General features: G+C 41.8%; 1 protein-coding gene across 1 annotated transcript in view; it reads right to left on the bottom strand.

The window, feature by feature from the left end:
• Positions 1 to 647: 647 nt before the first annotated feature.
• LOC125487077 (intermembrane lipid transfer protein VPS13C-like) overlaps positions 648 to 12,391 on the bottom strand; it is a 26,225-nt gene continuing 14,481 nt past the window's right edge. The window contains exons 6-9 of the mRNA XM_048617032.1: positions 9,195 to 9,275; positions 6,642 to 6,699; positions 2,548 to 2,675; positions 648 to 758 (exon numbers count right to left, since the gene is read on the bottom strand). Coding sequence (XP_048472989.1) covers positions 648 to 758; positions 2,548 to 2,675; positions 6,642 to 6,699; positions 9,195 to 9,275 — 378 coding nt within the window. The remainder of the gene's footprint in view (positions 759 to 2,547; positions 2,676 to 6,641; positions 6,700 to 9,194; positions 9,276 to 12,391) is intronic.

The raw sequence follows: 12,391 nt of genomic DNA, 5'->3' as shown, positions 1-12,391 counted from the left end.
ATTCAAAGGCTCAAGGCTCACACAACAGAGACTTCAGCACATAATACAGGCTAGCTGGCAATTTAGTGCAGTACCACAGGAGTACTGGACCTCTCAAGGTACAGTCTTTTGGATGATACATAAAACAAAGTTCTCAAGCCTTCCAAGGAATGTATAAGATCTTATGGCACCACTTTAAATGGAGAGGAGGACAATTCTCAACATCACTAAAAATAGATTTTGGCACATTGTATTGATTCTTCAGGAAGACGACTGTAACATTTTTGCATTGCAATAGCAACTATAATCCAATAGCTGTGAAGTGCTACAGAAATCCAAAGGTTGAGAAAAGCAATACAGAGACGCAAAGCTCTCTTTCATTTTTGGGTAAAAAGCAAGCGTGCAGATTACATTACACGTGCACGTGATACATGTAAAAACCGGCATCTACGCTTGGCTAATGATTGAGCACTGGCTGTGCTCAGTCTACCATGCAGATTAAACCTGAGATCTTCCCTATAATGTGTTCTCAAATCTGAGGAACAGTAGTGTTACAGTCTCTGGGCTAGATATATAATATACATTAGGAGCAAGGGCTGAGAAGTAGAAAAGGAGAAAGATGATGTCAAATTAAAATGTGCACTGTTCTCCCACAGTATTCAGACAACTTACCATTTATTGGCATTTTTGTGAAGTGGTACATTGGGCTTATATTTTCTGTAATGAACGTTTCTGACCATATAGTCCACAGATTCCAACAGATCTATAATACTGAGATACTGAAAACATAAGCAGTTGTCAGTTCACACATAGCTACTTCAAATTTTCTCTCACACAGTTGATCAGTGATGCAAATTTATATCATAATGTTTTAGTAAAGGCACAATTTGACATTCAGATTGCCCTATAAAAAAGTCAGTTGGCTAGAAAGTTCTGGAGTTGAAAAGCAGAGAATAGAAAATGATCAAATTAGTTATGTTAATTCACGATCAAGATCTTAGCACCTTTCTTAAAGTGTGGAGGCCAGTATTGGCCACAATCCTCAAGGTGGGGCCAAACTAACAATTCTCGACTGGGTCATTAGTTCATTCTCACACAAATCCTAAAAGCCAAACTAAGCAGAAGAACAGTAGAACTTCTGCCAATTACCTTCGCAGTCAGCGTGGTGTAGAAGAATTAAAACTGAAGAAATACTTTAAACAGTAACTTGCAGTAATGAGAATGCAGGAAATCAAACATCAATGCTTTATTTCATCCTCCAACTTAAAAGTAACAAGCAAGCAGAGCGAGAAGACGTGATTCAGATTTTTAAGTCTATTAAATACATAGATCAATTACCGTTTTGTTCAGGATAGTGGAGCAGGGTAAAGCTAGAGGTTGCATCTTAATGCCATGGCTTACCTACCACTAGACTTAGCAATTCCAATCACTCATGGACAGCCTCTCTGTCTATTTTGTGTAAAAGTAGGGTCATACACAACTGTTGCCTTACTCGCATGCACTCATCATCTCAGTGATCACTGCGCTAATACTTTGTTCTTTCAAAGCAACACCGTGATTTTAGCATTTTCATCCCAAATTTCAAATCTCTCTGTAGCCTCAGCCTTGCCCATCTCTACAGTCACCACCAGCTCCTTAACCATGCATTCATCTAATTGTGCATCAAGCAACTTTAACTTTAATTGCTCCATCACTGATGGTTTTATTTTCAACTGCCTGAGCTTGAGATCGGCAACACCATTCCTGATCCCCACTGCCAATCTTTCCTCTTTCATGACACTCCTTACAAACCAACCCTTCAACCATCTACCCTAATAGTGCTTTAGTGTCATATTTTGTTTCACAGAACCTTTGTGAAATGCTCAGATATTTCATTGTATTTATATAACACCTTTTAATGTAAATTGTTTGTTAAGTAGTAAATAAAGATGTGAGCAAGAGGGACAACGAGATTGAATGTTTTTACTTTCTCCAGGAGTTAACTTCAGGAATGGAATTTCAGAGGAAGCAATGACTGGTTGCTGACTGTCTGTCAAGATAGAACTAGGAAGAGAACAATCGGAGCAGCTGCAAAGCCAAGACAACCCACTCGGCAAAACAAGTGTGAACACTTCTGGAACTCTGCCAAATTCCCAGGAAATTATTTCTGACAACAATTCTGGAAGGCTTTTTTTGAGCTTATGGAACAATGGCAGGGGTGGGGAGAAAAGGTATCGGAACTAGTACATCGGGACAGAGGCAAGCATATTTAGACCCGACACCTTTTCTGATATCATCACCATGGTAACAGATGCATTTATTTTACAGGAGTCCCAGCAGTATCACAGAGTTAAATGACATATTACATTGCATAACCATATCATTGAAGCAGCACTGTATGATTATATTACAGCATTGCTATCACAGTCCTTCATGCCTGGTTGCACGTAAAATGAAGATTTCTGTACATCCAATCTCTCAATTTATTTCTCAAATTTTCAGCATCTGCCATCTTGCTTTTCAACTTTGCATATATATTTTGGTGCTGGAAACGTGAAACAACAGCAAAGCTATTGAACGTAATCTCACCTGAGGTTTTGTCATTTCTATGTCAATGCTCTGTACTTCCACATCCAGATTTATTTTGGGTGAATTCAATTCAGTTTCAGCAGAAGGATTGATGCAAAGTTTTGCAGATGCCGATATAGGCTTAAAAACTTTAACACAAAACACAACACTCAGCACTATTACAATGGCTTAAGCTTAAAACAATGCATCTAAGTAGCACGAACTGACTTTGACTTAAAACCAATTTCTTCATTCAGTGTTTCGGCTCTCAATTTTAGAAGTCCGACTTTGGCAGATTCAATTGTATAATAAAGTCTCTTTTTCCTACAGTGTATTTGATATTACTGTGTACCACTGTACTGGTCATGTGAAATAAATGAAGAAATTCAAATGTACATTCAGACAGTCTAATCTAAATGTTTTTTCTGGTTCTTTTCTTCAAATTGTAATTGAGGCCAAAAATGACGACCAAGTATAAGGGCCAGTCTAAGCATTTGTTTATACTGGTTCTGCTAGAGCTCTGCACCGTGTTTGTAAATACCACTTCAACGGGTATTGCAAACAAGAATAATAAAAATTTCACAATTGAACAAAAAGTGCTCCAGTAGACTACTCTTCCAGATACAGGGAAAAAAAAAATCACAACAACCCTATTATCTGCTTTAAGGAGAACAATCACAGCTTCTCTAGTCTCTCCACATTAATACCTCTCATCCTTGGGACCATTTCATTAAATCTGCTCTGCACACTGACTTGACATTTAGCCTTAAGTGTGGTGCCCAGAATTGGACAGAATACTTCAGTTAGGACTCAAGTAGTGATTCATAAAAGTTTAGTATAATTCCTTGCCTTTGTACTGTATACTGACATTTGTTAAACCCCCATGGGTCCTTTATGTAGAATTTACCCAGCACATACAATCCAGATCTCTTTACTCCAATGCAGTGCTGTACCATTTGGTTTATACTGCCTCTCCCCAGTCAACTGTATTCCTTTTAAAGAAACAGAGGTTCTTTTGGAAGCACCTTTCAAACCTATGACCTCTAGCACCTAGAGGACAGAAGCAGCAGTTCCACGGCTACACCAGCATCTGTAAGCTCTCCTCCACGCCCCACACCATCCCGACTTGGAAAGGTATTCATTCCTGCCAGGTGTATCCCATTTTAGCAATGTGTGTCTCCAGCTGAAATCTATCTTCTTCACGGTTTCCTAAATTCCCAAGTTCCATATAACCTGCAAAGTTTGCAACAATGCCCTATATCCCCCAAATCAGATCATTATTATTTATCTATATGCATCAAATTCAATGGTGCACACACTGACTCCTAGAACAAGGACTATTTGACCAGGGATCTTCCAGAACACACACTCCTCAGCTTCCATCCCCTTTTCCAATGTATTCCACATGGAATCAACTGAAATTTAACCCCACCATGTTTCAGACCCACGCACAATTTTGTAATGCCAAGATATTCAGTATTCCTCAAAATACATTCCTACAACACCAATGTCATCAGCAAGGACAGCACCCACAATCTACTAGATTTACGTCTCACGACCCACATTGTCTTCAACGGTCATGTATACAAACAAATCAATGGAACACCCACAGGATCACACATATCAGGACTTATAGCTGAAGCAATAATGCAAAGACTAGAATGGACAAGCCTTGCCCCTATCCAGCCAAAGCTATGGGTCCACTATGTGGACGACACATTTGTCATTACCACGCGCACAAAACTGGAGGAAACTCACCAACTCATCAACAACATCCCCACCAAGATAAAATTCACCAGGGAAGAGAAGAACACCAACCGACTCCCATTCCTGATGTAATGGTTGAACAAAAGGGCCAACGGTGAGCTCCAGACCAGCGTACACAGGAAGGTCAGCCACACGGACCAAATAATTAACTACAACAGCAACCACCCCAACACCCACAAACGGAGCTGCATCAGAACACTGTTCAGAAGTGCCATAACACATTGCAACACGCCGGAACTGCGCAAAGCCAAAGAACAAGACTTCCACAGCGTCTTTAAAAACAACTGCTACCCAAAAAGCGTAGTCCATCAGTGCTTATTCAATAGGAAACAACAGGAAGACACAGCATGCTGAAATACACTAGTCACCCTGCCATATATCAAGAACAATCAGAGATGACCACCAGAGTACTCCACCACTAGGAATCGCGGTAGCACACAAACCCACAGCTACACCACGACACCTACTGACAAGAACAAAGGATCCCATACCCACAAGTAACAGGACCAACGTTATATATAAAATCCCATGTAAGGACTGCCACAAAACACTACATTGGACAGAGCATGAGAAAACTAGCTATCAGGCTACATGAGCACAAACTAACCACCAAGAAACACGACCAACAATCACTCATTTCCATACACTGGGACAAAGGCAGCCACCAACAACTAAGACAATGTAACCATCCGAGGACAAGCCAACCAAAGACACACATGGGAATTCCTAGAGGCCTGATACCCAACCTGAAACTCCATCAACGAACCTGTGAAAATAGACCTCATACACCAACCACTACAAAGCAGAACCAGAAATGAAGCCAACCACCACATCAAACAGACCACAAAAATAACAAGCAGGACAGACCAACAATGCTTCATCGGAGGTGCACTGATAATGTTAACCAGTATGGTGACAAAATGTCTGCAAACCAACCAACCAGCTCAATGAACAAGTCAACAACCCCACTCCTCAAACTGCTGCATCCACCACATCCAGCCACCTACACCATGTGCTCTTGACCTCTCTCATCCAGCTCAAAACTGTCCTGGTCCTCAGTACTGTTTCATTCTTGGTCTCATCCTATGATTTAGGGATGATTTTTCTTCTTTTCAGGTCTGATGAACTACAAGCTTTAATAATTCTTAGATGCCAACGCCCTTCAGACTATTCATTTCCTCTACTCTTCTCTATTCCCATCCCTTCAGTCAATCTCAAACTTTACCATTATTCATGATACTCTCTGCATTTTCCTTCTCTAAACATGAACAATATGCCTTTAGCAAAGGCCTTAGCTTCATTGCCTCATGGATTCCTCAATGAATTTCAGCATGATAATGGGCACTTATGTCTTCATCTTTCCTTCTGCGACCACTCCTCTGGCCTGAATTCTATCCCAGCTTCATGAACTCTTTCACATGTCTTCAGTACTCTTCCTCCACCTGAACACCATCCTCTTGACCTTTATCCTTCCTAAATCCTTCCACTGTTTTTGCTGACAATAAAATGATAAGTACAAAAGCAAGTTCAGAGGGTACAGGAAGTCTGCAAAGGCATATAGATAGTGCAAGTGACTGAACAAAAATTTGTGCGATGGAGTACAGTGCTGGGCAAATGGGCAATTATCCATTTTGGCAGATGAAATAGAAACACACTTATTTAAATGAAGAGGTGGTAGGGTGCTGTGATATTCAGGTACTTAGGTGTCCTTAAGTATGAAACACAAAAAGTTAGTATGCTAGAAAGGCAATGCTAAATTGGTCCTTTTTGCAAGAAAGATAGATTAACACGTTAGGGAAGTCAAAACACAACTGTACAGAGCACTGGCAAGATTGAGCCTTAAGTACTGTACATGGTTATGGTTTCCTGACTTAAGAAGGGATATACTTGCATTGGAAGCAATCCAAAGGAGGAAGGTTCACTCCACTGCTTAATGAAGCTGAGTGGGTTTTCTTAGGAAAATAAAAGTTGAACAAGTTGAAATTTAGATATTCTTTGAGATGTTAGACAATATTGTAAGAAGGCTTGACAGTGTGCTTCCCCTTCAGCATACAAACCCAATTTTCAAGAAGGTAACTCAGGTCACCATTACCTTCTCAGAGGAATTCTGAATGGGCAAATATGTGCTGACATTTTCAGAAACAGCTACACCCCAAGAATGAAGTCTGAAGAAAGAATTGACTGGAATTACACATTTCCATTGTATACAAAACAAATTAAACAAGAACCCTTGCAAAAAGAGAAAAGCCACTGTCTCAACAGTAATAAATTTTTATGTTTTTGAAAACATTTCTACAAATACTAAAGTTAGAACAGGCAGCAGTAACTATTACAATCATAACACTTACTGTAGTCATGATTTTTGGGTTCATCAGCACTTGAAGCTATCCCTTCTTTTAGCTGCAACTATCAGACAAAATCAGGATGACAGAGATGAAGCAGTTAGTGAAACAAAAATTACTTAAAACAACACTGCACAATGTGATCAATACATTTTCCTGAATATTTGTGAAATGGATGTTTACTCAAGGAGTGAGATACTATATTTAAATGTCACACGGTCATAAAACATTGCTAACAGTATGGCAAAATGCTTCAAGAAGAGTGGAACATTTTTTACAAGTTTACCAGTACTACTTAAATACATTGCATCGAGATTCTCTCAAACCCCATGTATGCATTAACCTATGACCTAAAAGACGCCAAGTCTGAGGGAAGTCCTTTTACTATAAGCAAGTTATCCATTTCACCTGGACAATATTCATCTGCTTCTTTTAAATACAGGGGAGATGGTGGCACAGTGATGAGCCACTGGACTAGTAATCGAGAGGCTCAGGTGTGGGGACTTGTTCAAATCTCACCACAACAGCTGGTGTAATTTAAATGCAAATACTAAAATCTAGAATTGAAAGGTAGTCAGCTAATAACATTACGATTGCTATAAAAACCCATCTGGTTCACTGATGTCCTTTAGGGAAGGAAATCTTACCAGGTCTGGCCTACATGTGATACAGACCCACACATGTGGTTGACTCTACACGGCTCTCAAAAGCCATTTAGTTCAAAGGCAATTAAGGATGAAGCCTGTGCCAATAACTGAAGCCTTTGCCAACAAGTAAAGAAAAGAAAAAATGCACCAAACTCCCTTCCTACAACCAATGAAAAGGAGTTATATTCTCTCCCATCCCTTTAAAATTAGCCAATTATCAGTCTAGACTTATCACAGGCACATGTGCCATTTACAAACTATATACAATGATTTGGAGCTGGAGACAGAAATACACCTAAATTTAAAAACCACGAAATCCAGGAGATCACTCCACTGATATACATCAGGCAAACCAAATACAATGGAATCGTAATAAGATTTATATAAATGATGAGGATGAGAATATAGGAAGCACGGTTATTAAGCTAGCAGAGGACACCAAAATTGGTGGGACAGTGGACAGTGAAAGTGGTTAAGTGTGCAAAGGGATCTTGATCAACTGGGCCAGTGGGCCTAGGAATAGTAAATGGAATTCAATTTACTAAGTGCGCGGTGTTGCATTTTGGAAACACAAACTAGGGCAGGGCTTAAGCAATTATTGGCAGCGCCTTGGGGTGTGTTGTCAAACAGAGAGATCCAGGGGCTCAGGTGTCACAGGTAGATAGGGTGGTGAAAGCATCATTTGGCACGCATGTCTTCATCAGTCAGAGCAATGAGTACAGGAGTTAGGACATCACATTACAAAACATTGGTAAGCCACCATTTGGAGTACTGTGTACAGTTCCAGTCAGCCTATGACAGGAAGGGTGTCATTAAACTGGAAACAGTGCAAAAATGATTTACAAGGATGTTACGGAGACTGGAGGTTTGAGTTATAAGGAAAGGCTGGGTAGGCTGGAACGTTTTCCCCCTGGAGCATAGGAGGCTGAGGGGCGACCTTATCGGTGTTTATACAATCATGAGGATAAAGTGGATAAAGTAGCTATCATGTGGATAAAAGTGAATAGCCAAGGTCTTTTCCCCCAAAATAGGGGAGTCCAAAACTAGAGGGCATAGGTTTAAGGTGAGGGGAGAAAGATTTAAAAAAGGGACCTGGAAGGCAACTTTTCCTCACAAGGGTGGTGTGTATATGGAACGAGCAGCCAGAGGAAATGGCAGAGGTGACTAAGTTACAATTAACATTTGAGACACATTTGGACAGGTACATGGATAGGAAACATTTAGAGGGATATTGGCCAAACACCGGCAAATGGTCAGCATGTACGAGTTGGGACGAAGGGTCTGTACCCGTGCTGTTGACTAAATGACTCTATGACAAGGTGGGTTGAAGTATCAATACACAGTTCATGTGGATTAACTAATAAAACAATGTAGCAAGAGAAAGACAAAAGAGAAAGATTGGTTTTACGATTGTGGTGCAGGACAACAGAAAAGGAAGATTGAAGGGTATCACTGTTTACTGAAGCGAATAGCGCAGCATGCAACTCAAACAAGGAAAGCGAACTAACTCGGAGGAAGCATCGGGGAAAGATGCAGCATAAATTCCAGATGTGATCTTATACTCATGCTTTGCACAGACAGACAATCAGATCTGGAACACTGGATACATTTCTGGTCACTATAACCCCAAATCACTGGCAGTAACATGAAAAGAGACAGCCAAACTGATACCTTACTGAACACATCTGAGCTAAGAGAAGTTGAAGAATTGCCATCTCTGAAGGCAACTCAGATGATTTTTCAACAAATATTTCTCTGGCTTTCATCTGAGGAATGGCAGCAACATGTTTTGCGGGTCAAAGAAAGGAAATGAAGGAAAACACAATCTCATATAGAACTGTGCCCATGACAATTCACAAGTGTAATTATTATAAACATTCATTTCTACCAAATCAGTGACGCAAATACGTACCAAGATTTGCTCCCTCGTGTTACCGCAAAACAGTAAGCTGTTCACGTTCCAATAGCCACAAAGGCAATCTAAGCGGACAAGCTGAAGAACAAACAGATGCTTTTACTCCCAAAGTAAATCAGTTTTGAATTTAAGATCACAGAAAAAGAATCAAGGATTATGTCACCATAGTTGCAAGCATTCGATATTTTGTAACCACGACACACAAGCGACCTTACATCCCAATTTAACTACATAAACAATTTTGGTGGAACAAGGTTTGCAGCATTACTCCAGAACACACTGTAAACATCTCTTCAACCCCACCAGGCCCATTCCCAAAGGCAGTGATCCTAACTACTGTCATGTTCAAGAGGAAGCTGCTATTTGGACCATTTGTCTGTGCTATTGTAACATTTGAGCAGAACCTATCTCCTTCAATTAAAGAAAAACACAATAGTACAGACCTTCAAAATCTGACTAAACAAAAATCAGAGATAGTAGGAACTGCAGATGCTGGAGAATCTGAGATAACAAGGTGTAGAGCTGGACGAACACAGCAGGCCAAGCAGCATCAGAGGAGCAGGAAGGCCGACATTTCCGGCCCAGGCCCTTTCTTCAGAAAAAGGGTTTTCTGAAGAAGGGTCTAGGCCTGAAACGTCAGCTTTCCTGCTCCTTTAAACAAAAATCAGGTCAGGTTTTTGTGGAGTTCTCATGAAAGATTGCTCAGTTAAAGCATTAATTCTGTTCCTTTTTGCTTGGTCTTCTGTTTCAGTCTTATTTTTCCTGCATTTTCCTCATTTCATCTTTAAGTAGATACCCAATTCAATTCAAAAATGTGGTCAGTTTCTATTTGGCAACCATTTATAGAAAAACGTTGTTCTAATTACCCTGTCATAGCAAAAGGTTCTAACTTTTCCTTCATTTCTCCGGTGATAATTTTAAACCTGTCCTCCATTTGTTCACAACTCACCAGCTAATGGAAACAATCTTTCATTATTACTATTCTAAATCTTTTCATTGCTGTGTTTTCAGCATACAGCACCTTCATTAACCTTCTGCATTTTGAGAGATAAATGACAATGCTGAGAGCCTTTATTCGCACTGATATCCTCTTATCTCCAAATCATTTTTCCCGACTTAGGCCACAGGACCATTAGCAGGATAAGGCCAATCAAGTCTTTGCCACAATTCAATCTTGGCTGAAATCACAGAATCCCTACAGTGTGGAAACAGGCCCTTCAGCCCAACAAGTCCACACTGACCCTCAGATCATCCCACCCAGACCCATCCCCCTATAACCCACCTAATCTACACATCCCCGAACACTACGGGCAATTTAGCATGGCCAATCCACCCTAACCCGCACATCTTTGGACCGTGTGAGGAAACCGAAATGTTTCTCAACCCCTTCACCTGCCTTGATCCCCTCACTCAAAGAACGTATCTACCTCGGGCTTGAACACACTCCGTGACTTAGCCTTCTGTAAAGAAAAATCACCACCTTCTGGCTGAAGAAATTCCTCCTCATCTTGGTTCTAAAGAGTTGCTCCTTTACTCTGAAGCTGTGCTATCAGGTCCTAGTCTCTTACTAGTGAAAACATCTTCCCCAATTCCACTGTCTGGGTTTGCAGAATTCTGAAATTTGCCATCAGCCACGTCTTCTTCCCCCACCCCTCCTCACCCCCACCCAACCACCCACCCATCCTTCTAAACTCCATTGAGTACAGACCCAGAGTCCTCAACCACCCCTCTTATAATATGCCTTTCATCTCCCGGAGCATTTTTGTAAATATCCTCTGGTCCCCCCTCTAAGACCAGCACATTCTTCCTCAGATTCAGGGGTGTACTACTCACACTATTCCAAACGTTCTCTGACCACAGCCTTATACAGTCTCAGAAGTTCATTCCTGCTCTTGTATTCTAGCCCTCTTGAAATGATAGCTAATTAGTTGCCTTCCTAACTACCAACTGAAACTGCATGTTAACCTGAAGAGAATCCTGAAATACAATTCCCAAGTTCCTTTGCACTTCAGATTTCCAAAACTTTTCTCCATTTAGAAATAGTCTACACCTCTTTTCTTCCTACCAAAGTGCATAACCTCACACTTTCCCACACCGTATTCCATCTGCCACCTCTTTGCCCACTGTCCTAGCCACCTCCCCCGCTTCCTCAACACCATCTGTCCCTCCACCTATCTTTCTTTCATCTGTAAACTTAGCAACAATACCCTCAGTTCCTGCATCCAGATTGTTAATGTATAACGTGATTAGTTGTGGTCCCAACACTCACCCCTGCCTTCTACCAGACAGCCAGTCCTCTATCCATGCTAGAGATAACAAGGTGTAGAGCTGGATGAACACAGCAGGCCAAGCAGCATCAGAGGAGCAGGAAAGCTGACGTTTTGGGCCTAGACCCTTCTTCAGAAACAGGGGAGGTGAAGGGGATTCTGAAATAAATAGGGAGAGAGGGGGAGGCGGATAGAGGAGAAGATAGGTGGAGAGGAGACAGACAGGTCAAAGAGGCGGGATTGGAGGCAGTAAAGGTGAGTGTAGGTGGGGAGTTAGGAAGGGGATAGGTCACTCCAGGGAGGACGGACAGGTCAAGGGGGCGGGATGAGGCTAGTAGGTAGGGCTTGAGGTGGGAGGAAGGACAGGTCAGGGAGGCGGGGACAAGCTGGGCTGGTTTTGCGATGCGGTGTTGGGGGGAGCAGATTTTGAAGCTTGAAGTCCACATTGATACCATTGGGCTGCAGGGTTCCCAAGCTGAATAGGAGGTGCTGTTCCTGCAACATTTGGGTGGCATCGCTGTGGCAATGCAGGAGGCCCAGGATGGACACGTCGTCTGAGGAATGGGAGGGGGAGTTGAAATGGTTCGCGACTGGGAGGTGCAGTTTTTAAGTGCGAACCGAGCGTAGGTGTTTTGTAAAGCGGTCCCCAAACCTCCGCTTGGTTTCCCCGATGTAGAGGAGACCACATTAGGAACAGCAGATACAGTATACCACATTAGCAGAAGTGCAGGTGAACATCTGGTTGATGTGGAAAGTCTTCTTGGGATCTGGGATGGGGGTGAGGGGGGAGGTGTGGGGGCAGGTGTAGCACTTCCTGCGGTTGCAGGGAAAAGTGCCGGGTGTGGTGGGGCTGGAGGGGAGTGTGGAACAGACAAGGGAATCACGGAGAGACTGGTCCCTCCGGAAAGCAGATAAAGGGTGGGGAGG

This window comes from Rhincodon typus, chromosome 36, assembly GCF_021869965.1.
Source record: "Rhincodon typus isolate 14 chromosome 36, sRhiTyp1.1, whole genome shotgun sequence".
Classification (NCBI taxonomy): Eukaryota; Metazoa; Chordata; class Chondrichthyes; order Orectolobiformes; family Rhincodontidae; genus Rhincodon; species Rhincodon typus.
Note: the sequence above shows the minus strand (reverse complement) of the source record. Positions and strands in the feature narration are given on the sequence as shown.